Source organism: Lonchura striata, chromosome 18 (genome assembly GCF_050655825.1).
Source record: "Lonchura striata isolate lonStrDom1 chromosome 18, ASM5065582v1, whole genome shotgun sequence".
NCBI lineage: Eukaryota > Metazoa > Chordata > Aves > Passeriformes > Estrildidae > Lonchura > Lonchura striata.
The window spans coordinates 3,992,343-4,017,078 of NC_140720.1; the positions used below are offsets into that span (position 1 = coordinate 3,992,343).

Consider the following 24,736-nt stretch of genomic DNA (forward strand, 5'->3'; position numbering starts at 1 on the left):
CCACCCCTGTGATGCCTCTCCACACTAGCAAGAGCAGCTGGTTGATGGATTTTGGTTTTTAGCAGTTTGTTTGCAGGGGCTGGAGTGCAGCCAGGTCAGGGCAGGGGGGGCACGGGCACCACCAGCTTTGGGTGTTAATGAGCGGCCGAGCGGTTCCTGTCATCAGGAGCACGACATCCTCATTAGGGAGGCTGCTCGGCCACAGAGAGCGGATTTGGGCTTCTTAACGAACGAGGATTTGTGCTTTAATTAGTCACGGCCCCACCACTTCAGCCCCGCAGCCGGAGGGGCTTGGCAGGGTGGGCACCACCCGGCTGAGTGGCCACAGCAGCCCGGGACCCCCTTCCCCACGCTGGGACCACTCCCCACCCACAGAGCAATGGGCATTGAGGGCAGGGACACCAAGGGCAGGGACACAGAGGGCAGGGGACAAACACAGGTCCTGTCCCCACTCCAGGTGCAGTCCCCAGTGCCAGCCCAGCCCGTTTTCCTGCAGTACCTGTGAACCACAGGAGCGTGCTGCCCTTCCCGAGGCTGTCAGCCACCTCCTTTATCCGTCCCACCAGCGCGTCCATCTCTGCCAGGGAGGCTCCGTAGATGCCCCTGCCCGGAGTGGGGGGCAGCGGGGGGACCAGCGGGACGTGCATGTGGGCCAGGGCCACGTAGAGGAAGAAGGGACGTTCACTGTCACTGCACAGGGGACAGAGGGAGAGTGTTCAGCCTCCAGGGGAAGGCAGTGGCAGGAGGTCATTGCGGTGGTGGCATTGCTGAGCCTGCAGACACAAGCCAGTGGCCCTTCCACTCCTTGGGGGAAAAACACCCCACCTACATCACCCAGCTCCAGGCACCCCTCTCCTTACAGAGAGGAACTTTGGCTGAGCCAAGCCACTTCTGCCCTGCTCCTGCTTAAACCTCTCCCCGCTGTCCCCGTTGTCAACTGTGCCCGTGTTTGGGGTGGATTTGCCCCTTCCTCTATCTCCAGCAGCCAAATGCTCCACGCTGCTGAACCCACACACCTCCCTCCCCTCTCTCAGGGGCCCATTTGGCCCCTTTGTCCCCCTCCCTGGCAAGTGATGCTGTGGGCAGAGGATGTGGCACATCGGGCCACCCAGGCCAGCGCGGGCACGGCCGGGCGCGTTCGCCGCCGCGCGCTGCCCGCCGCCGCGCGCTCCTCAACACCGCAGGACACGTCCTGTTTGCTTGTTTGCAGCTATATTTATCTGCTCCAACGAGGCCTGCTCTTCCTCAGGGACCTCGGAGGGGAAGGGTGGATGGCCAGCGGCGAGGAGGGGCCGGATCCCGGGGACGTGTCCCGGCCGGCGCACGCGCCCGGTCCCGCCGCCCCATCGCTGCCTGCTGGAAGCTCCCGAGTGCGTGTCGGCACTTCCTTCCTCTGCCCGCCGCCCACCTGGCGTGGAACATGAGTGAACCCCGTCCTGCCCGGAGCTGCTGCATCCCCCACGGCGCCGGAGCCCCGCAAAGAGCTTCCTAAAAACCCCCGCTTGGACTTGCCTCAGCAACGGTGGCTTTAAAAACACCCGACCCTTTTGGAGGCCACCAGAAGAGCCTCAGTGCCTCCTCCAGAAGGAGACCAAGCTGTGGACACCCCAAATCCGAACCACAGGGAAACACCCATCTCCCCTGTGTCCTTTTGGCCCCCTCCCATCCCTGCAGGATGTGGGGATCAGGAGAGCTCATGTGCCCCTTCAAACTACTGCTGTGAGGCCTCTTCCCATGGGATGCCAGAGCCCCTGGAGCAGGGAAAGCTGCTTCCCCCGGCTCGTGGCTGTGATGCTTAGCTGAACATCCCTCTCATTTGCCGCACGGACAGCTCGGAATTGTCCTGAAGATGAGGCCAACGTTTAATCAATAACTGAAGACAGCAGTCCCTGACTTTTGCTCTCACGCTCGCTTGGGCTCGAGCAGTGCCACGTCTCACTGTCACAAATTGCTCAACCTTGACTGGTTAAAAAAACACTGAGATGGCAAATCCGGTGTTCTTTTGTTGCCCTGTAATGAATGAGTCAGGCAGGGGAAAACTGGAATAAGCCATCAAAGGGAAGGGAAGAAAAGGCAGGCACCTGCTTAATCCTGTTCTCCATGAACACAGATAACCCCAAAACACTTCTGGGAGTTTAAAGGTTTTTCCTATTAACCCAGAGCTTACACACTCGGTTTCACAGCCACAGAGCACACTGGCAGCTGGAGGGCTGGGGGTTTGGCAGGAGAAGGGGTTGCTGCTGCCCCACAGCCCAGAGCCTGGGTATCCTCAGCATCCCAAACGTGGCCAAGCCCAATTCCAAACCCACGGCCAATCCTTGGTACACAAAGGGACAAACTACAGGTTTTATGCAACAAAAGAGCGCCCGGTTTTATAAAGAGCCATTTCCCCATGTGCTGCTCCCTGCCCAGCCCTTCATCCACCTCTGTTACACAAACCTTACCCCAGGGACCCGCCTTCCCTGGGCCTGCGTTATCCCGGGGAGCAGGCAGGGGATGCGCTCAGACAGGGCTGCCCGGCAGCGCTTCCTCTCCTCACTCTGCAGGGAGGCATTTTGCAAAGTCACAGCTCGTAATCCGCCAATAATGGGGATTAAAATTACACAACCCGTCAGCAGGGCTCGGGGCCTCATTCCGAGGAGCCACTTTGCTCCTCGGGGACAAACACACCCGGGCACCTCCTGTGCTGCGAGGCTGGGGGAGGCAGATCCTGAAGCCCAGCGATCTCAGAGTGCTTTATCCTCAAAATGGATCCAATCTCACACGCAGGGCGAGTTCAAACACCTCTGGGTGCTGTTCTGGTCCCACCCTGAGCACCATTCAGCGCCTGCTGACAGCCCCTGCCAGCACTTCACACCCATGGAGGCACCTCCACCACCCCACTGCCACCTCATCCGCAGGGATGCAGGGATGGATGGACCACGGCAGCTTTGCCTCCCTCCCATCCCCACCAGCCTTGACACCAGGCACAATCCCTCCAGGAAGGAGGCACAGCCCCACTCAAAGGCTTGGACTTTCCTCAGAAACGATGGTTTTAAAAACACCCAGCCCTTTTAGAGGACATCAGGAGAGCCTCAGCGCCTCCTCCAGCAGGAAGCCAAGCCATGGACACCCCAAATATGAACCATGGGGCAACACCCATCTCCCCTGGCATTGCACCAGCACAATGCAAAGGAGCCCTGCAGTGACCCAGGAGCTCTCCCAGCTAAGGGGACAGACGGGGGACAGTGGGTGGCCCTCACCTGGCCCTCTGGATGAAGCGCTCTGCCTCCTCCGCGTAGCGCCTGGCCAGGCTGCCCAGCTCCACGGGCTGCTGGACGATGGTGACGTTCTCGAAGAGAGGCAGGGCAACCTCTGTGTAGCAGTCCTTCCTTGCCACCCTGCTGGGCAGAGCCACCCCAGGCTTGTCACCAGAGCAGGCACAGAGCCTGGCTGCTCTCCTGGCCTCAGAAAGCCAGGGAGGGAGAACAAAGGGAGAGGCACCGATGTCCCCGTGGCACTGGGACATGCCACATGGGGGGAAACCGGCTACACAGAGCATGAGGGGAGGTGAGCACAGCCGAGGGCTGGGGACACGGCTGCCAACACCCACCTCCCCGTGCCAGCACTGGAACCCCGTGCCCCATACCTGGCAGCGGCGCTGTGCCGCGGGCAGGGCGGGCAGGGCGGCACGTTGTAGCCAGGGGTGTCCGTGCAGCCCATGTCGTGGCTGTAGGGGATCCCAAAGTAGTAGTCAAAGCCTGAGAGGCAAGCCAGGGGGTCAGCAGGGTCGGGGTGGCCACAGGGCCCTCAGCCCGTCCCCCTGGCACAGCCCTTACCGCGGGAGCTGGGGTGATGGCGGCCGTGGTGTCCCAGGTGCCACTTGCCTGCGTGGAAGGCACAGAACATCATTTCAGAGGTGACACAGCTCTGACCACCAGCAGCCCTCACCCACAAGGTGCCCACAGCGCTGGGGGCTTTAATCAAGCGACAAGAAAGGTTCCTTGTTTGTGCTGGCTGCCATTCCAGAATGCTGTCTATTTTTGCAGAAAACCCAGAAAAAATGCATAAGGTATCTCATGCCTGTGCAAAGCGCTGGTTCCAGCCTTAAAAGGCTCTTTCATGTGTTTGTGTTCTGAGCAGACAGCTTCCTAACCCCTCCCTAAACCAGCTTCATCCTCTGACCTCCGGCATGCACTTGCTCCCACCGAACGCACCGATCCAAGAGGGAGAACTGCACAAACTAGGGGGGAATGGAGAAACAGAGGGATTTTCCGCCAGCACAACAGCAGGAGCTGCAGATGCAAAGGGTTTGTGCAGGCTGAGGGGACCCACAGTGACAGGGGGGTGCCCAAAGCCACCAGCACCGCCCGTGGTGCGGGATGCAGGACGGCAGAGCCAGCCCTGTTTGCTAAGGAGCAGCCAGCACATCCCTCGGGAGGTAAAGCAACGAGAGATTAAATGGAGAAGTCTGGATTTCCAGCAGCACCATTGAAAAGGAAGATTTTAAGCTTGGCGTTGCAAAATCCAAGAGGGATGTGTGAAATCTCTCTCCCGTGATCCTTTAGGTTTCCCTTTTACTGCCAGCATTTCACCCAAGCACCTCCTCTGCACGGGCACCTTTGTCACCCCCTGCCACCTCCCCAGCTGCCCCTGGCAGCCTGGGCATTACCTATAGCCCCCGTGCTGTAGCCAGCCTCCCGCAGCACCTCGGCCAGGGTGGTCTCGTTGAGGGGGAGGCCCCCGAGCGAGGAGATGGCGAAGTTGTGGGTGACCCCGCTGCGCACCCCCAGGCGCCCCGTCAGCAGCGAGGCGCGGGACGGGGAGCACGTGGAGGCAGCCGAGTGGAAATCCACGAACCTGCAAAATGAAAAGAGGCTCCAACTCACAACACCCCGCGGGCTCTGGCACTGCCCTGTCCCTCCCTGCTCCCCTGGACACTCTCCCTTTTGCTCTGGGGATGATGAGTGGCAGATGAAGGTTCCAGCAGGGACAGATGGACCTGCACCCCAAAGCGCCAGGCTCTGGCTGCCCTCCTCATGCACCCAAACCCACACCAGCCAAATTCCCTCACCTGCCATCCTGCAGGGCTGAATTCCCCTGTGCTGCAGGACAGAGTATCCAGCATGCAGAGGGCAGGGAAGGGGGACAGACATTACCTTGTTCCTTCAGCAGCCAGCTGATCCAAACGCGGGGTCTCCTTCGTCTCTGCCCAGTTGGCGCCCAGATCCCCCCAGCCCACGTCATCGGCCAGGATGACGATGAAGTTGGGCTGCCTGCTCCCCACACAGGGAGCCCAGAGTCCCAGCAGCACCGGGGCGAGCACCAGCACTGCCCATGGGGACGGGGCTGGGGTCCCCATGGGGCCACACGCGGCAGCACCGGCAGTGTGCCCCAAACTGCCCCTCCTGTATCCCTGGGGATGGAGTTGAGCTTCCCACGGGCTCCGTCCCTTCCTCAGCCGGTGCCGTGGGGCCGGACGGGGGCCGGGGTCTGGGTTTGCTCCCTTGGCTGCCGACCGAGCTGCGACACCTCCTCCGTCTTTCACACCCAGCACAGCCGATATTCCTGAAATCGGCGCCAGCAAAGGTGTTATTCTTAGAAGTCAAAAAACACCCTTTGAAGTCACTGTCACCCTATTTATATCTTTCCTTCCTTCCTGGTAAATATCTAATTAGACACCAAACCGAAGCGGGATTTTCCCCGGCAGGAGCGGGTTCGGTCCGCGGCAGCTCCTCTGCCTCGCCGCAGCCAGAGGGATGTTTGTGTCCAAAAATGGCTCCTTCCCTGCAGGCTGAGCCCCTCGGGCCTGCTGGGGCTCTGTCAGTCCATCCTTCACCTGGTTACAGCATCCCCTGTGCACGGGAAACAAAATAGTCAGGATGTGAGGAGTGCTCCTGCACCCCAGCCCGGGCCAGAACAGCTTCTCCAGACACCAGGGCAAACCAAACAGCTTCTCCAGACACCAGGGCTGTGCCTTTGAAGTTGTTCTGCTGCCTGGTTCACACTGGTTCAGCTGGAAAGGACTGGGAATTCAGAGTGCCCCTTTCCTGCACCCACTGCTCAGGCTGGGATGGTTCCATGTGCTCCTGCCATCCCCTGCCCCTGCCATCCCCTGCTCCCTCCTGCTTGCCAAGGGCTTTCTCCGAGTGCTGCAGGGGGCACAGCCCCACGAGGGGTTCATACAGGGCCCTGCTTTTGTTTGTGACAACTGACAAGTGTCTGAATCTTGTTGTCTGAATTTATTTCTGCTCTCGCTGCCCCACCGCTGCCAGAGCAGGGAGCACAACCCTCTGCCCCAGGGAGCTGCGCCAGAGGTAGGAGGCAGGAATCCATACAGAAGGCAAAAACCCCCAGGAACAGTGAGCATTAAGCACATCCAGCTGCCTAGGGCAGGGTTTGGCCTCCAGAGATGGAAAGGTTCAAGGACAAACCCTCCAAAGAGTGATGGCAGAGACGGAGCTGTGGCAGAGCTCCACGGAGCAGATGGAGCTGTGGAATACAATGTCTTGAACACAAAGTTATGGCCAAAGGGGGATGAAGTTGCAGAGATCTGCCAAAATCCTGCTGGGTCCTGCACCAGGAGCTCTGCACTGCTGTGGGCATCTGTGCCTGGGCTGGGGATGGCCAGGACCCAGCTGTCCCCAGCACCAGCAACCTTGGGGCAGGAATGAGGGATGCAGATCCACGGGATGGTCAACACAGCCAAGCAGGACAACTCCCATTAACACAGAGAGGGAGAGCAGAGAAGACAACACTGGGAAACAAAAGGGAAGAACAGGACAGGAGGAGGCAGGAGAGGGAATAGGATGAGCCCCATCTGTAGGCCAAGCAGTTTGCAGCTTGCAAAGTAAATTATTGCCAGGTTTTGCTGCTCACATCTTTAAAAGCTTTGGGCTGTCACTTGGATCAGCAGCTCCTGGGCTGTCAGCAGAGCAATGCAATGATCAGAGATGTGGCTCCATTCATAATTCATAGCCCAGAGTGTTAATTTATGAAGCCTGGAGGCTCTCAGTACATCAGCTAATGGGGGTGGGATGTGGTGGGTGGTGGGGCTGAGCCATGGGAGGGGGCTCAGCTGTGGGAGAGGCTGCTCAACCCTGCCCCAGCAAAGCCCACGGGCTCAGGTCCTGTTCTGCACCCTCCTGCATCCGCACAGCTCCAGCAATCCACATTAGGTCTCTGGACGTTTGATGGCAGCTAAATTGCCTTAACTTTAAAAACAAAAATGCCTTTGCAATTTCCTTGGATTTCTTCATGGATGAGGATTTGAAAGGAGCAGCTCTGCTTGAGTGCAACACCCCTTGCCCAGGGGCTGAGCCCAACTGGGCCAAGGACAGCACAGAATTGAGCCACCAACTTCACAATGGTCAGGGAGACCTCAGCCCATCCCAGCCCCATCCCAGCCCCATCCTAACCCCATCCCAGTCCATCCTAACCCCATCCCAGCCCCATCCCAGCCCCATCCCAGTCCCATCCCAGCCCCTTCCCAGCCCCCTGTCTGGGACTCTGCACAGTGCAGCAGGATATCACCCTGTGCTAGACCTGGGGTTTGGGGGAAAACAAAGCATCAAAAGCTGAGCTGATCTCCTCAGGCAGGTGGTGTTCAGGCTTTCTGGAAGACACACCACCTAATCCTGCCCTCTGGCACCTCTGCTGGCATCCAGCAGCTGCCAGCCCCTCCCAGGCTGAGCTGGTCTCTGTGCAAATCCCAGCCTCTCCAAACATCCCCCCAGCAGCACCATCCCAGACCCAGTCCTGCTCCTGAGGGCTGCCCTGCACCCCACAGTGCCCCAGGGACCCCCAGCTGCACCTGCAGCCTCACAGAAACACTCAGCACACCTCAAAGCATCCCAACCCACAAGCCTCTGTCCCTTCCATTTAGGCTGGGGAGGGATGCCAGGATGACACAGCTAACAAAAACAATCCAAACAATTTTCAAAGGACACTCTCTCCTCCCTAAATTACAGGGAAAGTCTTCCAGGGCTCAAATTCATGCATTAGCATCAGACAAAACTTCTTGATCCCTGATGTTCAGAGGCCTTTTGAAGGCGAGGTGGAACACAGCCTGTGGAATGTCCACATCCAGACCACATCCATGAGGGTGAGGCCATCCCTTGGCATCAACTCCTCTGCACTCTGAGCCCTCTCTGACCCTTTTCAGCTCCAATTCCCAGCGAGTCCAGGCTGTGCACATCCCCCTGGAGGAGGTGGGAGCCCCCTGGGATCCCCAGGACTGCAGCACCTCTGCTGCCCTCCAGCTTTGCTGCAGCCAGACCCACCCAGAGCTGACCCACCAACTTGGAGCTCTTTTTGCAAAAATCAGAGTGACTCAGGAGAGATTGCCCAGGCACCTCGCCCTGTGCCAAGCAGGAAATACTGCACGGGTGGCTCCAGCTGGGCGAGCACCGGGCAGGAATCACTCGCAGCATCCCGGGATGAGCGGCCAGCAGCGTGCTCCTCAGCTGGACACGGCACAGCGGCGTCACAGCACGCAGCCTGGACCAGGGGAGCCCTGAACAAATAAATAACCTGCCTTCTGCAAGGCAGGCACGGCGCTCACAGGAGTCCAAACCTGATAAACCAGTTTAGAAAAGCCCCAAAGCCTCTCCAAGCAGGACTCCCCCGGGCTGGCCCCGATGTCTCTTTGGGATGTCACCGCTGGCAGTGCCACCACAGAGGGGTCACCCGCACTGTGCTGGCAGTATCTGTCATGTATTTATTACACATTAACCAGAAAGTTTACAAATCTTGGGGCCAGCATGATCATTTTCACATTTTTCACATTCTTTCACATTTTCACGCCTGCCTGGAGAGCAAAGCGGTTGCTGGAGCCCAGAAAAACCTGCCACACTTTGAAGCACACCCAGCTGTGCTGAGCTTCCCCCTGCCAGCTCCTGGGGCTCACAGCCCACCCGGGGGTCCCAGCTCTGATCTCCAGCCCAAACCCACCCAGCAGCCCTGCTGAAAGTCCCAGCAGGATCCCCACCTGGCCACGAGGAGCAGGGAGAAAAGGACACAGCAAAGAATGAGAAATTCAAACTGGACTAGGTACCTGCTGTTATCCAGGACGCTCCCAGGGTCACCCCGTGTGCCAGCTGGGGTCAGGGAAACTGAGGCAGGCAAGCAGCTGTGTTGGCCCCACAGCTGCTGAGTGACGTGGGATGGGGACATATCCCCATGGTGAGGCTCTTGGTGCTGACCCCAGTGGGGGATGTCCAGCCACAGCCTGGAGGGGATGGATGGCAGGGCAGACACGCTTCCAGGGGGCAGAAAAAGAAATCCATGGGTTTTTTGCAGTTGAAGGATCCAGAGATTTCGATTTGAGCAGAGAAGGGCAGCAGGTGCCTGGTGAGGGGTCTGCCCATGGGGCAGAGGGGCAGGAGCTCTGTGTCTGCCCCCTCGGCCTCCCCAGTGCTGACATGTTTACCAGCAAAGCTCCATTCCCAGCACAACCGTCCTGACAATGCTCTGAACACAGTCAGGACTTCATTCCAGGAAAAAGGTTTTCTACTGGCATAGTTTATACTAGTTCTCCTCACAGAACAAGCAGCACCGACAAAAACATACTTCTGCAGATTTACCAGGATTTCTGCCAGCTCCTGGGACAGGAGAATGTTTTTCACCCATCTCACTGCTGGGTCTTTCAGAGAAAACATTTCACATGCCGAGCAGGGCTGGGCAAACCCCAGCAGAATAAATGAACTGGAAGTCCCTGAGCCGTCCAGGGGCCCGCGCTCCCCTGCTCTTCCCAGCCAGCTCCGGGCTGATTGATGCCCACAGACAGGAGGCTTGCTCTGCTTCCCTGAGGATTAGAGAGCCCTCAAACACCAGCCCTGCTCCCGGGCTGCTGGAGCTCCCGGGATGATGGAGAGGCGAGACCCACGATGGATGTGCCAGGGAAAAGCATCCCAGCGAGGCACAGCCAAGCCAAGCAGCAGGGAAATTCCCCCAAAGTGGGCAAAGAGTATGGGGGAAAAAGGGTTTTACAGTGGGGCTGGGAAGCTGTGGGTTGGAGACCCACCATCCCTGTCCCCCCACAGGGCCCCCGCAGCCCCCTTGGCTCCCCAAAGCCTTATTGCTCTTGGAAAGCCCAAAGGAAAGGAATGGGAAGGTGAGGCAGAGACAGATGCAAAGTGCTGACAAGAAATACCAAGGAGCAAATCTCGTTGGGTTTTTCATGCCAAAGATATTTGCATTCTTATTTCTCCCCTGGAGGCACAAACCTCTTTTGTTGTCCCACAACCACTTGCACTGTCGCTACTGGGGAAGAATTTCAGCACAGGGAGGGTGACCCATTCCCAAAGAAGAGTTTGTATAACGGGACATTGGCTCTGCAGGGACAGACAAAGGGTGGCCACCCTTCATCTGTACCCCTAAAAGGCAGGGCATGGGTAAAGGACCCCCACCTCAAAGACTCCCTCAGAGAAAGGGGTTTTGCTGTGGGACAGGGAGATAGGAGGCTCTCAAGGACACACAGGGCACACTCCCATGGCTGAAGACCCAGATTTCTGATGGATTTCTGACGGATTTCAGAAGGATTTCAGCTTGTTCAGGAGGGAACTGTGAGGACCAGAGCTGCTGAAACCTCCCTGAGAGCACCAGCACTTGTTGGAGGCAGCAGCTGCTGGGCCAGCATTGAAACCAGCAGCAGCTTTCCCAAAGTTCCCGAGCAAAAGGAACAATCTGCCTCATTTTGGGCCACCTGGAGAATTTTGCCCCAACTGCCTGCTGCCCTTGGTTGTGTTGCCCCACCAGCAGTCCCATTGTGACAAAGGAGAGGAAAAGCAGCAGAAGGAACTCTGGCCAAACCAAACACAGCAGCCCTTGCAGCGCAGGGACATTTTAACCTGGCTGCTTTTTCCAGGGGTATGAACCAGGATCAGCAGGCTCCACTTTATCCCAGCACACTGCGGTGGGCTCCTGGGCCAGCCCAGAGGCAGATCCCAGGAGGGCAGGCGAGGAGAGGTGAGGTCACCCACCCACTCTGACCCCTCTGCTGTTCCCTGCAGGCAGAACTTAGTGGCCCACAAGTCACAAGGGACGGTGCAAGACTCCAAATCCTCCTGGCAGCATCCCTCTGCTCCCAGAACACGGAGAGCAGGAGCAGGATGCAGTAGCAGCAGCGAGCTGAGGCTGCCAGAGCTCCAAGAGAGTTTGCACAATGCTCCCAAGGACAGTGGGGGATTTTTGGGGTTGGACTCAATGATTCCTGTGGGTCCCTTCCAGCTCAGGATGTTCTGTGATTTTTAGGATTACTGAAACCCTGCTTCCTCCCTCTCCATCATTTTAAGTGATGAGATGGTCTCTCCTGCTTTGCTTGACTCACAAATCCCTACTTTTTAAGCATCCTCTACATAAAGGACATGTTTTTCCTTAAAAATCCAACAAAGGAGTTGGTTTTCCCTAGAAATCCAACCAATGGAAATGTTTTCCCCTTATAATTCAACCAAGGGACATGTTTTTCCCTAAAAAAATGCAACTGAGTTGTTTTTCCCTAAAAATGCAACAAAAGAGCATGTTTTTCTCTAAAAGTCCAGGTAAAGGAGATGATTTCCCAAAAAACAATACAGCCAAGGGAGACTTTTCCCTCAAAAATGCAACTGACAGAGAGAGCTCCCCCTAAAAATTTAACTGAGATGTTTTTCCTTAGGAATGCAACTAAAGGAAATGTATTCCATAAAGATAAAACTAAGAGATGGGTTTTCCCTAAAAAAAAAAAAAAAAAAAAAGCAACTAAGGGAGATATTTTCCTCTAAAAATACAACCACTAAAGATGGTTCCCCCTAAAACTTCAAGCAAGGAAAATGTTTGCCCTAAAAATGCAACCAAGTTTACCCCTAAAATTGCAACAAAACCAGATTTTCCCTAAAGGACAGGAGGCTTTCCCTAAAGATACAACTAAAGGAAGTAGCTTCTCCTAAAAACACAACCAAGCGCGACGTTTTTCCCTAGAAATGCAACTGAAGGAGACGTTTAGTCCCGAAAAACATGAGTAAGGGGCGTATTCCTATCTGGGTGCTGCATCGTGCGCTCGGGGGGGACAAACACACCCAACAAGCAGCGGCGGGGGGCTCCGGCATGTGGTCCCGCATCCCACCCGCAGCGCGGGGATGCTCCGCACTCTGTGCCCCGGGGATGCTCCGCACTCCGTGCCCCGGGGATGCTCCGCACTCTGTGCCCCGGGGATGCTCCGCACTCTGTGCCCCGGGGATGCTCCGCACTCCGTGCCCCGGGGATGCTCCACACTCTGTGCCCCGGGGATGCTCCGCGCCCCGCTCCGGTGGGGGAGGCCTGGCACCTGCGGAGTGCCCGGTGCGGGGCTGTGGGGGTGCAGGGCAGTGCGGGGTTGTGCAGAGCGGTGTGGGGCAGCGCAGGGTTGAGGGGGCTGCGGGGGCTGCAGAGCAGTGCGGGGTTGTGCGGGGTTGTGCGGGGCAGTGCAGGGGTGCGAAGCAGTGCGGGCAGTGCGGGGCAGGTGCGGGGCTGTGGGGGTTGTGCGGAGCACTGTGAGGTTGTGCGGGGCAGTGCGGACAGTGCGGGGCTGTGCGGGGCCGTGGGGGCTGCAGGGCAGGTGCGGGGCTGTGCGGTGCGGGGCTGTGCGGGGCAGTGCGGGGCTGTGCGGTGCGGTACGGAGCGGTGCGGTGCGGGGCTGTGCGGTGCGGGGCTGTGCGGTGCGGGGCTGTGCGGGGCCGTGGGGGCTGCAGGGCAGGTGCGGGGTTGTGCGGTGCGGTGCGGTGCTGTGCGGTGCGGAGCGGTGCCGGGCTGTGCAGTGCAGTGCGGGGCTGTGCGGAGCGGTGCGGGCAGTGCGGGGCCGCGGGGGCTGCAGGGCAGGTGCGGGGCTGTGCGGTGCGGTACGGAGCGGTGCGGAGCTGTGCAGTGCAGGGCTGTGCGGTGCGGTACGGAGCGGTGCGGAGCTGTGCGGTGCAGGGCTGTGCGGTGCGGGGCTGTGCGGTGCGGGGCTGTACGGGGCAGTGCGAGGCTGTGCGGTGCGGAGCTGTGCGGTGCGATGCGGGGCTGTGCGGTGCGGGGCTGTGCGGTGCGATGCGGGGCTGTGCGGTGCGGAGCTGTGCGGTGCGGGGCTGTGCGGTGCGGGGCTGTGCGGTGCGATGCGGGGCTGTGCGGTGCGGAGCTGTGCGGTGCGGGGCTGTGCGGTGCGGTGCGGTGCAGCGGTGCGGGGCTGTGCGGAGCGGTGCGGTGCGATGCGGGGCTGTGCGGTGCGGGGCTGTGCGGGGCTGTGCGGTGCGGTGCAGCGGTGCGGTGCAGCGGTGCGGGGCTGCGAGCGCTGCGGGGGCCGCGGGGCCGCCCCGCTGCACCGCCCCTCCCGCACACGCGGTGCCGCCGCTGGGCGAGCCGGGCCCGGCGCCGCGCACATGGGCGCTGCGGAGCCGCCGGCGGAGACCGGCTCCAGCCGGTATAAAAGGGCTGCGAGCGAGCACCGAGCAGCAGCAGCCGCCGCCGCGGGCAGCGGGAGCAGCAGCGGCCGGAGGCCGGCGGGCAGCGGGGCCGCCTCCTCGCCGAGGGTCGCCCGCTCGCCCTCCCGGGCCATGGGCAGCCCCTGACCCCGCCGCAGCACCGGGTGAGTGCGGCTCCCGCCCGGGGATTCCGGGGGAGCTGGGTGGGGGAGGGCTTTGTTTCCCTTTTTTTAAAATTTTTCCCCCTCGTTCGGGGCGCTTTTTAACGTTATTTTTTTTTTTCATTTTTCCAGCGTTTTCCTTCCCCACCTCCCCTCGCCCGCATCCCTGTATTTTTAGCCCGCGGCCCCGGAGATGCAGGAATCAGGGCTGAAATGTTGGGAAAGTGATGCAGGGAAGGGGGGGCCACGCCGGGTCCCTGCGCTCCGGCTTCATTTTCATTTTTTTTTCCCCGGCCATCATTTTTCCTTTTAATCTTTAAATGTACGTTCCATACGCCCAGGTTTGCGGATTCGCTGGCTTGTTTTTCCTTCCCTTATTATCTTATTTTTCTGTTCCCTCAGCGTGCTTCCTCCCGATCTGCTTTTCCCCCGCCCGTATTCCCCGTGCAGTGACACAGGAATTCGTGGCAGCCCCGTCCCCTCTCTCGGGGGGTCTCCAGGCACTTCCCACAAAGTTGGGGCGGCCGCCGGGGGTCCGGCCCGTGCCCCCCGCCCTGCCCGGCTGCAGCGGAGCCGGGCGCGGGCAGCACCGCAGGGATGCAGGAGCCCACGCCTCGCTCCATCCCTGCCGGAGAGGATCCCCCGGGAGCCGCGCACCCGCCATGCGGCACCGCAGGAGGGGCTGGGGGCCCGGGGACCCCCCTGCCCCGCTCGGGGACCCCCCTGCCCCGCTCGGGGACCCCCCTGCCCCGCCCGGGGACCCTCCCCGGGCTCGCAGCGCGGCCGGGCTCCCGCGGGGCCGGTGCCGCGCACTCGCCTGCTCCGCCGTGCGAAGTTCCGCGGTGGGCTGCGGCCGGCTCGGAGCGCGGTGCCGAGTCTAAAATGGAGGAGGGAAATGCCCGCTGGCTGCCGCAGGTCCGGGCGGGACGGGGCGGCCCCGGCGCACGGCGCTGCCGCCGCCCGCGGGGAGCCCCGCGCTGGTGACCCCGGCCCCGGCACCCCGCGGGCCGTGGCGGCGACCCACGAGTGTGCCCAGCCCCAGCGCACGTGTGGCGCTGTCCCTGCAGGTGTGGCGGTGACCCCGGCTCTATCCCCCTGCAGGTGTGGCGGTGACCCCGGCTCTATTCCCCTGCAGGTGTGGCGGTGACCCCGGCTCTATCCCCCTGCAGGTGTGGCGGTGACCCCGGCTCTATCCCCCTGCAGGTGTGGCGGTGACCCCGGCTCTATCCCCCTGCAGGTGTGGCAGTGACCCCGGCTCTATCCCCCTGCAGGTGTGGCGGTGACCCCGGCTCTATCCCCCTGCAGGTGTGGCGGTGACCCCGGCTCTGTCCCCCCTGCAGGTGTGGCGGTGACCCCGGCTCTGTCCCCCCTGCAGGTGTGGCGGTGACCCCAGTTCTGTCCCCCTGCAGGTGTGGCGGTGACCCCGGCTCTATCCCCCTGCAGGTGTGGCTGTGACCCCGGCTCTATCCCCCTGCAGGTGTGGCGGTGACCCCGGCGCTGTCCCCCTGCAGGTGTGGCGGTGACCCCGGCTCTATCCCCCTGCAGGTGTGGCAATGACCCCGGCGCTGTCCCCCTGCAGGTGTGGCAATGACCCCGGCGCTGTCCCCCTGCAGGTGTGGCGGTGACCCCGGCTCTACCCCCCTGCAGGTGTGGCGGTGACCCCAGCGCTGTCCGCCCTGCAGGTGTGGCGGTGACCCCGGCGCTGTCCCCCCTGCAGGTGTGGCGGTGACCCTGGCTCTGTCCCCCCTCACCGCTGTGGTGGTGACCCCGGCATAGCTGACCCCCCTGCAGGTGTGGCGGTGAGCCCAGGACCGAGCCCCCCGGTGCAGGTGATCCTGTCACTGTCCCCCTGCCCAGGTGTGGTGCTGCAGTGGCCTCGGCTCAGTGCTCCCCCCATGTAGGTGTGACAGTGACCCTGACACTTGTCCCCCTGCACAGGTGTGGTGCTGTCCCCGACAGTGACACCCCCATGCAGGTGTGGCGGCGAGCCCAGGACTGTGACATTGTCCCCGCTGTGTGGCTGTGGTGGTGAGCCCAGCACAGTGTCCTCCCCCCGACTGTGACACTGCTGCTGTCCCCCTCTGCAGTTGTGGCAGCGCTGGGGCTCCATGGGGAGCTCCATGTGGGACCAAAGCCACCCCGTACACCCACAGCCCCCGGTGACACAGGGCAGGGCTGAGGACACCCCGTGTCTTATGGGGTGATCCCATGCAGCCGCCCTGCCCCGGGGGGTGGCAGTGGTGCCAAGGGCTGCCGGGGAGCTGGTGGTAGCAGGGGTGTGCCCACCCCACGTTTTGAGGTGTGGGCAGCCCTGAGCTGCCGTTCTGGGGACGATGGGTGTCCCGGGGGCTCCTGCGGCTCCAGCAGCCCGGCGCGCTGCGTTCCGCGGTGGATCTTTCACGAACTGCATCCATCCGCCCCCGTGCACCGACAGACAGATGACAGCTCCCAGCTCCCGGGCTTGGCTGCTGGGAACAGCTTGCCTGGGTGCTGAGCTGGGAGTTTCTGGTGCTGGGCTCACAGGGCAGCAGCAGGAAGGAGCCCACGGAGGGACCGAGGCAGAAACATCAGCCCAACTCCCACACTTGGCAGCACAGGGTCCAGCTTATGGTGCCTTAGGGGTGCTTCAGCTCCCAGGCTGTGCCTCTTCCAGCAAAATTCAGCTCAAACTGATGCCTGGCTGCCTCTCCCCTCATTTTCCAGATCCAAAATGACGGTCAAAGCTGTAAAGATGCCGTGCACCTCTGCAAACGTTTATACTAAAGTGCCTGACGGAGGATGGGGCTGGACAGTCGCTTTTGCGTTCTTTGTTGTGGAAGCCCTGACATACGGCATCATAAAATCATTTGGAGTCTTCTTCAACGACCTGATGGAAAGCTTTGACGAAACCAACAGCAGGATATCCTGGATAATATCCATATGTGTGTTTGTACAGACCTTCACAGGTAAGAGGAGCAGGCGCTCGGTGCAGGTGCAAGGGGCAGTCGTGCTGCTGACTCAGCATGCAAGGACCTGGCACCTGTGACTTTTGTGCCTCTAATGGCTCCATTATAAATGAAATCACAGCCATAAAGCTCAGAGGCTGCTCCTCAAATGCCAAGGAATGTCTGTCTCAGCCTGGCAATCCCTTTGAGCTCCAGCTCTTGTCTGTGGGTGGTGCAGGGACAGGGTCCATGTCACTGAGCCTGACCCAATTGTTCAGGTCTCACCAGCAAAGGGCAAAAAGCCAGAGTTTTCAAACCAAACTCTGCAGTGAAAAAGATTAGCAATAACTTGAGCCTTGCTGAAATCCGGTGCTGTCCGGGCATGCGGCTGGAGATTTGTCCCAGGTTGCCATGTGCTTGCCTTTAGGTCTGTTCTGGTGATTTTGTAGCACGTCCTAAATGCTGTGAGCTGTGCCGAGCTCCGAGGGTGGCTCCGGGGCGATGCTGTGCTGTGCAGGGAGGTGGCACCTCAGGAGACTCGGGCAGGAGTATGAGAAGAGCAGGAGATGGTGGCTGTGAAGCTGCTGGGGTGGGTGCTGACCATGGCTCTGTCCCTCTCCAGCTCCTCTGTCGACGGTCCTCAGCAACCGCTTCGGCCACCGGCTGGTGGTGATGGCCGGGGGGCTGCTGGTCAGCGCCGGCATGGTCATCGCCTCCTTCGCCCGCAGCGTGGTGGAGATGTACGTCACCATCGGCATCGTCTCCGGTGAGCCCCCGTGCTGTCCCCGCGGCCACACGCCGCTCCCTCCCGCACACGGGGCGTGCTTGCTGCTGCTGCCCCTCCTGAGCTGGCCCCGCAGCGAGGATGGGCCCAGGCTTGGCTCTCTGCCCTGTGCCACCCCGGGCACCGCCCTGGGCTCGGCCCTGAGCTCGTGCAGCAACGCCGGTCGCTTCTGATGAGCTGGGGTGGCTGGGGAGACCTCAAGTCCTCTAACGCTCCCTCTGTCTCTGCTTTCTTCTCCTGATACTTTTTTCCTCCTCTTCAGCCTGGCCTGGGCGTCCTGTTCATGTCCACAGCCAGGAGCTTGCCTTGCTTAGGGGAACAGTTGCTACAGGCTCAAATACTTTAAGCAGATGAGGTCCTCAAAGTGGACCCCACTGGCTGTCTGGGAGCAGGAGGCATTATCTAGCAGGTTTGGGTGGCTGGGTCTCTTGGTTTGGGTTTTTACTCTCCTTTTTTCTTCTTTTCTTTTCCCCCTTCCAATTTACAAAAAAATAACATTCTGGTTTCCCCAATGATTTTCTTCCAGGGTGACTTGCTGAGTTGGCCGAAATGATACTGTAATGACCACCGGGAAAGCCGACTTAACGTGCTCTTGCATCGGTGTTTCCCCCTCCTTTACTTGTTGTTATGGCAATTTTTGGCATTTATTCACAGGCCTCGGATACTGCCTCTCCTTCCTCCCGACTGTCACCATTTTATCACAGTATTTTGACAAAAGGCGCTCGCTGGTCACAGCGGTGGCATCCACAGGGGAATGTTTCGCCGTCTTCTCCTTCGCACCAGGTACGGTGCCCACGTGCTGGGAGTGCCAAAGGCACATTCCTTTCCCCAGGCAAGCAGCCAGAGGCCAGGTTGGTGCCCACGAGTGGTTTTGCTGAGGTGCCCGTGGCAGCCAGCAGGCAGAGTGACGAGCAGTGCCAGGGACGGGCGTGACACTGCCCGAGCCCCCGGTGCCAGCGCAGGACATGCCTGGCTGACACACAGCCTGCTGGGCTCCCTATACACATTTGTCAGGCTAAAAATAAGCCCGAGAAACTCCAGCTATTTAAAACACACAGTGCCCAGAACTGCTCCTAAAGGTTACTGGGCTTGTGCTCAGCACGGGCTGCCAAAGTGCTCCAGCCTTTTGGGAGCCTGTCCCCAGGCGTCACGGCCCTGTCACCTCTGCCCTTGGAGGTTTATGTGCTCTGCTGTGCTCTGGGCTAATCCCCACTGCAAAGCTGCTTTGGGTGCAAAGGAAGGCTGGTAATTAAGCAGTGACGTGCACCTTTGAGCAGAGCTAAGAGACTTCCTCTGCTAGCTGGTTTCAGGGTGAGGGCAGCTGAGAAAGGGAACTCAAGCACTGAGTTTGCCCTCCGTCATTGAAAACAACACCCCCTTTGTCCCCAGACTTGCTGAGACCTCAAAAGAGGCTACCTAGAGGGTGGCATCCGCTAGCCAGGTGGTAAACACAGCTTTTAGCTTCTGTCTGCTGCAGCAGAGGGGGAATGTGGGTGCCAGACCCCTGAGTAGAGGGAACCTGCTCAGCCTTTTTGAGAGGCGCCTGGAACCCTCCCGTGGCGAATCTCCAGTCCTTTCCCTGTCTGTAAATTCAATTTGTTGGTGTAACTACAGGTTTTCCCAGTTACACTTCTCCTCTTCCCTCAGCAATCACGGCCCTGAAGGAGCAGATTGGCTGGAGGTACAGCATGCTTTCTGTCGGGGTGCTGCAGCTGGGCATCACCGCCTGCGGGTCGCTGCTGCGCCCCATCGTCATCAGAGAGCAGGAAGAAGTGAAAGCACAGCCTCCAGAGGAGCCCACAGAGACAAAGTACATGCTTGAAAACGAACAAACATGCACCTCAATAGAGTCCATAGACTCAGGAGTCGATATAACTACCTCACCCAGCAATGTGCCTGGAAAAACCAAAGCAGAGCCGAAAAGTGAAGAACCAAAGCAACACGGACAGAACCCCACGGACAATAACAGCACCCCTCCAGAACCAAAAACCAAACTACTGGACTTCTCTGTGATGAGAGACTATAGCTTTATCTGTTATGCATTCTTTGGCCTGTTTGCAACCCTGGGCTTCTTCGCTCCCTCCCTCTACATCATCCCCCTGAGCCGCAGCCTCGGCATCGGCAAAGACCACTCTGCCTACATCCTGTCAGCCATGGCCATCGCCGAGGTCTTCGGGAGGATTTTTGCAGGCTGGCTCCTCAACAAGAAGCCCATCCGCAAGATCTACATCGAGCTCATCTGCGTCATCCTGCTGTCGGTAGCGTTGGTTGCCTTCCCTTTTGCCTCTGGATTCTGGGGCTTGATGATATGTAGCGTTTATTTTGGCTTCATGCTCGGCACGGTAGCGGGCACGCATATTCCCCTCCTGGCTGAAGACGACGTGGTTGGCATCGAGAGGATGTCCTCTGCAGCTGGGGTCTACGTTTTCATTCAGAGCTTAGCTGGGTTGGCTGGACCACCCCTTGCAGGTAACACAAACTTTTGGTCTTGGTTTTGTTCTGGAGGTTTTCGACAGCTGTTGGTGCTGCTCTCTGTCTAGAAGGTATTCTGGCAGCACTGATCACAGCACTCCCCTAAAATCCCTGCAGCCTCTACTGGGAGTCTCCCAGAGCTAGAAGACTGCAATGCAGCTCTGCAGAGTCCCACGGATGAGGCACTGAGGAACCTCAGAGGGAAGGGAAATACTGCAGTGCTACCCTGATCCTGTTAGAAACCCAAACCTGGCATCACTTCAGGCACAAGCAGAGGCGAGTCCCTCTCGCTGTGCCTGTGCCACACACTGCAGAAAGGTGAAGTCTGGCAGAACAAACAGATGCCTGATGCATCTCGGGCTCAGCATCCCTGCAGTGCCCAGGGGCTTCTGACTCACCTGGAGATGTCACTCTGTGCCCCAGAACACAATGGGTTGACTTTTTTTAACGTGGCATCCGATTGTCACAGATCAAACACAGGTTAAAGCCCTACAGGAGGGCAGGGCAGGGGGGAGTGGGCTGTGGCTAACTGCTGTAAATGTTTTTTTTCAGGTGTCTTAGTGGATACAACAAAGAACTACAGCTCAGCCTTCTACTCCTGTGCTGCTGGCATGGTCCTGGGGGCCGTGTTTCTGGCCCTGGTGAGGCCGTGCAAGACTGGGCTGTGCCACCAGCAGCAGCAGCAGCAGCAGCAGCAGGTGGAGGAGAGCACGGCGGGGCCACCACCAGAACTACCAGATGACTTTATAGACATGGATATTGGAAAAGCAGAAAATTCAGGAAAAGGCTCTGACAGCGTGGTATAAAAAACCCTGTTCCTTCTCCATCTAATGTGCTCAGTGTAAGGCTGGGGGAAATGTCAGCTCTGCTCCACGTTTTAAAACTCCATTCTAAAGGGAATGTGAAATTTTAAATGTGAACAGTCGCTACCAACAAGTTTTTTTTTTTCCTTTTTTTTTTTAATATTAGGCAGAATTTTTTTAACCAACAATGGAAAGCTCCGTAGAAAATACAGATAGTCACATAAGAATAACTTCTGTCTAGCATGAAGATGTGATGCACACTTGCTTTCCTGATAACAAGCATAGGTAAAGGTCCAGCTGATCCATAAATACTGACAACAGCAGAAGCAGCTCAGCCTCTGACTGTCACCCATCCCCTACCACAAATTGCACACAGACCCGGTGACACGAACTGGAGACGAGCATTTCATACACCACCAGTAGCCAACTGAATTTCTTCTGGAGGGATACAGACTCACCTTTTAGCTTGGAGGAGGCCAGGCTAGATAGCTGACAATTAGAAACCATTGCTAATGATCTTAACTTGAATGTCACATAATGCTGGGAAATCAAAGGCTCCGTGTGTCTTTATGGCCAGTTATTACTGCACATATTTCATGAGATCATTTTTCTTCTCCCAACTGGGGTCCTTAGAACTGTTTTCTGTTGATAGTCAGACCTGATGTACTGTTTCTAATTTAACTAGTATTTATTAATTTATTCTGAGATTGTTAAAAGAGGTTAGCTTAAATAACTGGAGAGGAAAAATGATCTGTGCACAACGGAAAGCTGTCTTTACATCAATCTCTTCAATGCCTATCTTGTATTGCTTGTGAAATTGTTGGGAAATTATTCTTACAGCATAAAGTGTAGCTGTTTTAAATAGGTAAGTCTTAAGTAACCCAGTTATTTAAAAAGAAAAAAAAACAAAAAAAAACCAAAACAAAACAAAAAAAAGAACTACAGATCCAGCATCTCTTTCCATGGAAAAAGGCTCAGCTGGTGCCCACGGACCCAGCATGGCTGCTGGAACCAGCCCACCCCACAGGGAGGATTTGGCCCAGGATGTCTTAATGTACCCGAAACCTTGGCTCACAGGTGCACAAGGAAATCTCTGCTGCAGCCCCGGGAGCCTCCCCTGTCCCTCTGCCCACCCTGCCAGCCACGGGGTGCTGGGGTGGCCGGGCCAGCTGCACCCCCTGCCCCAGCTCTCCCCTGAAGTCAGCAAGGGGCTTCTTTCTTTTTGCTGCTGACTCCAGTGGGAAATGAAGTGGAGCCTGTGCATGAAGGGAAGGATAAAAGACAACATCTGAGCTGTTCATTCAGTCTTAATGGGAGAGATTCCTGCTCACAGCTTGCTTACCCCACCTATATGCATCTTCTCGCCTCTAGGCAACTCAGGGGGACAAATCAAACAAGTCTGTTCTGGTTTGGGGGAAAAAGAAACCCCCAAGCCACCATTTCTGTGTACTTAAGTGGAAGTGGCATCATCCATTAACTGCTACACTGACCTGTGTTTTACCAGCCATAGAAATGTGGGACAATCTGTAAAAGAAAAAAAAGAACAACCTCTTTTTGGGAAGGTGCTTGATTTGATTTTTTTTTTGTCTTAGATGTCCAAAAAAAGAAAAAAAATTTAAAAAGGAAAAAAAAAAACAACAAAAAAAAAAACAAGAAAAGAAACAGGCACTCTTGCAACCAAGTGGCTGGAGCAATTCATCCTCACTGCCCGGGACCTGTGGTCTCGTGTCCTTCCTCTGCCTCAGCACTTTATCACGGCCAGCAGAACCTCGCTGTGTTGCACCCAGGACTGGAAGATCCCTTACAGAGAACTCGAGTTGTGTGAACCAGTGATCAGTGAACAAACAGCCACGTTGCATTACGATGTACTTTTAATTTATTGTTAATTTATGATACTTCAAGCGTTTTGGTAAATGTTCTGTAGCCTATCCTTGTAAGGTTGTTGAAGTCTTTGTGATACGAGACCTCACTACAGCACTTTGCTATTACAACTGCTTGGAAGTGGAATTAAGGCCTCCAGGTTTTGCGTGTGTGTGGAAGCTCCCTGTTCTGCAGATTTGCGAGGTTCTACTGTATTTAGTTTGGGGTTTTTCTCTTTTTTTTTTTTTTAACCAAGTTTCCAATCCAGATCAAATACTACATTTGTCACTGACCTCACAGTCCGTTTGTGTTCCTGTCTGCGTCGTGGCACGAGCAGGGGAGCGAGTGGTGAGTGTGTGTGTGTGAGGGCACAGCACAAGCAGGATTTACTGATTTGTTTGTAACCAAGTGGACTCTGGAAATACTCTTAAACACTGAGATTTGCAATAAACTTTTTCCTTTTTTTTTTTTTTGTTTTTTTTTCCCCTTTTCTTCTCGTTTTAATAATAAACACGGTGAAGAAACTTCTCCTCTCCCTCTGCTCCATCCCTGGGTTTGCTGTGGGGAGCTGTCCCATCCACTCCTCCAGCCTGAGGTGGCCCTGCTCTCCCTGCCAGCTGGGCAGTCCCAGCTCAGGAGAGGATGGAGCTTCACATTCCTGCAAGCTGTGGATTAGTGCTGACCCCGAGGGTCACCCCCAGACATGGGCACACAGCCACGGAATTATTTTATCATCCCTGAATACTTTCTCCACGCCAGGCTGAGCAACCCGCGTATCACAAAAATCTACTTTAAACCCCTCGCCCCCAACCCACTAAATAGCAGGTTAGTCATGCTAAAGAGCAATTCTCTCCCCCTCAAACCTAATTTCTTGATCTGCCCTTCCCTGCTCACCCCGTCCAGCATCCCCAGACCCTACAAGGAGCTGTGCTGCCACGTCCCAATAGCACTGCACGCATTAGGTTTGCAAATGCTCTGCTTGCAGAGGCAATCATCACCACGCTGATGTGCATTAGGTACAAGCTGTTTCCATCCTGGCTGCAGAGGTGAGCCGTGCAGGCTGCAGCGCCAACACCAAAGTCCAGGGAAGATAATCTCTCTCCAAATTCGACTCCGGCTCGCTTACAGCAGTGAACAAACATTATTTGCAACAGTTTCCTCAAAAACAACCCCCCCCAGAAAAAGGCATTACAAAGCCTGCACACAGTTCACATAAATAAAAGCACATTTAACTGGAGCACTATCAGATGTCTCCCTGCACAGAAAGATTTTTAAGAGTCATTTTTCCCACCTGGTTTAAATTAATTGCCTGTGACCTTCTCTGCTTGCCTGGTACAAAGGCATGAAAGCAAGAACAAAATAGGATAAGGATATATTTATTCAGGAGCACTGTACATCTATCTAGCAGCACAGTAAATAGGAGAATGTGGGCCGGACATGCCTCAGCAATCCTTGGTATTCCTCTCCAAAGGGGCTGTATAAACTCTTGTAGTCAATGAGGCCAGTGCTGGCCAAATGTAAATAGAGGAAATTACACAAGGGCAGCTTGCAAGAGGCCAGAAGCCTTCAGACCGTAGGTATCTGTCCTTGCTGAAGCAGAAGGGAAGCTGGACTGTGGGGCTGTGTTTGTTGTTTTGGGGCCTTAAAAAAAATAAAAATTAAAAAAAAAAAACAACCCCCCCCAAAAAAAACAAACCAAAATCAACAGCACAAATCCATCCAAACAAAACAAAACAAAAAAGACAAAACAATTTTTCCGTTTGAAATTAAAAGGAAAAGGAACCCCCTGTTCTTTTTCACTTATTTCAACAAGATGACACCAGGTTCTTAAGGGGACAAATGAACCCTTGCAAACAGCCAAACTGGGTTTGGAAAGAAAGCAAAGTAGGTGCTTACAAAACAGCTTGAATGTTTTAACTCGTCCCCTCAGATGTTACTTGTTACCAGCTGAGATCATGGTGTTCCAGCTGCCTGTAGTAAACATGACCTGAATTCTCACAGTGATGCAAGCCCGGCAGAGCCTGCCCTCCACACTTCCTTCCTCCCCAAAACTCACCCTGAAGATGCTCCACAGGCTGCGTTCAGGGAAAGTCTGGGGTTTGGGAAACCTTTGAAGGCTGTGCTTGCCAGAGGGGTTGTTTCACACCCGATGGCCGTGCTAAAGGGCAGGAAGAAATTCGGGAAGGATTTCTCCGTGGAAAGGGTGGCCAGCCATGGGAAGGGGCTGCACAGGGAGGTTTGCAGTCCCCATCCCTGGAGGTGTCCAGGGAGCAGCAGGACGTGGCACTCTGTGCTCTGTTTAGCTGATAAAGTGGTGTTTGATCAAAGGTCAGACCGGATT

The 24,736-nt window shown here is 57.0% G+C and overlaps 2 protein-coding genes across 6 annotated transcripts in view; one reads left to right on the forward strand and one right to left on the reverse strand.

Annotated features, from left to right (window-relative positions):
* ARSG (arylsulfatase G) overlaps positions 1 to 14,496 on the reverse strand; it is a 29,900-nt gene extending 15,404 nt beyond the window's left edge. Inside the window, exons 1-7 of one of the 4 annotated variants that reach the window (XM_085556657.1) lie at positions 14,370 to 14,489; positions 5,139 to 5,834; positions 4,652 to 4,839; positions 3,819 to 3,866; positions 3,629 to 3,740; positions 3,243 to 3,380; positions 500 to 690 (exon numbers count right to left, since the gene is read on the reverse strand). In XM_085556657.1, coding sequence (XP_085412783.1) covers positions 500 to 690; positions 3,243 to 3,380; positions 3,629 to 3,740; positions 3,819 to 3,866; positions 4,652 to 4,839; positions 5,139 to 5,341 — 880 coding nt within the window. In that variant the 5' untranslated portion in view covers positions 5,342 to 5,834; positions 14,370 to 14,489. Of the gene's footprint in view, positions 1 to 499; positions 691 to 3,242; positions 3,384 to 3,628; positions 3,741 to 3,818; positions 3,867 to 4,651; positions 4,840 to 5,138; positions 5,835 to 14,369 lie in introns of those variants that run through there. The other 3 variants (XM_021537937.4, XM_085556658.1, XM_085556659.1) reach the window with 3 other exon arrangements.
* Positions 13,317 to 22,859, forward strand: SLC16A6 (solute carrier family 16 member 6). 2 transcript variants are annotated; one of them, XM_021536989.3, is made up of 6 exons: positions 13,317 to 13,555; positions 16,256 to 16,497; positions 17,099 to 17,242; positions 17,915 to 18,043; positions 18,908 to 19,729; positions 20,285 to 22,859. In XM_021536989.3, the coding sequence occupies exons 2-6, from the start codon at positions 16,263 to 16,265 to the stop codon at positions 20,536 to 20,538; spliced, it is 1,584 nt and encodes a 527-aa protein (XP_021392664.3). In that variant the 5' UTR covers positions 13,317 to 13,555; positions 16,256 to 16,262; the 3' UTR covers positions 20,539 to 22,859. The 2 variants fall into 2 exon arrangements, with proteins under 2 accessions (XP_021392664.3, XP_021392678.3); XM_021537003.3 differs by lacking the exons at positions 13,317 to 13,555; positions 16,256 to 16,497 and having other exon boundaries at positions 17,102 to 17,242; positions 17,787 to 18,043; positions 20,285 to 22,197.
* Positions 22,860 to 24,736: the final 1,877 nt, after the last annotated feature.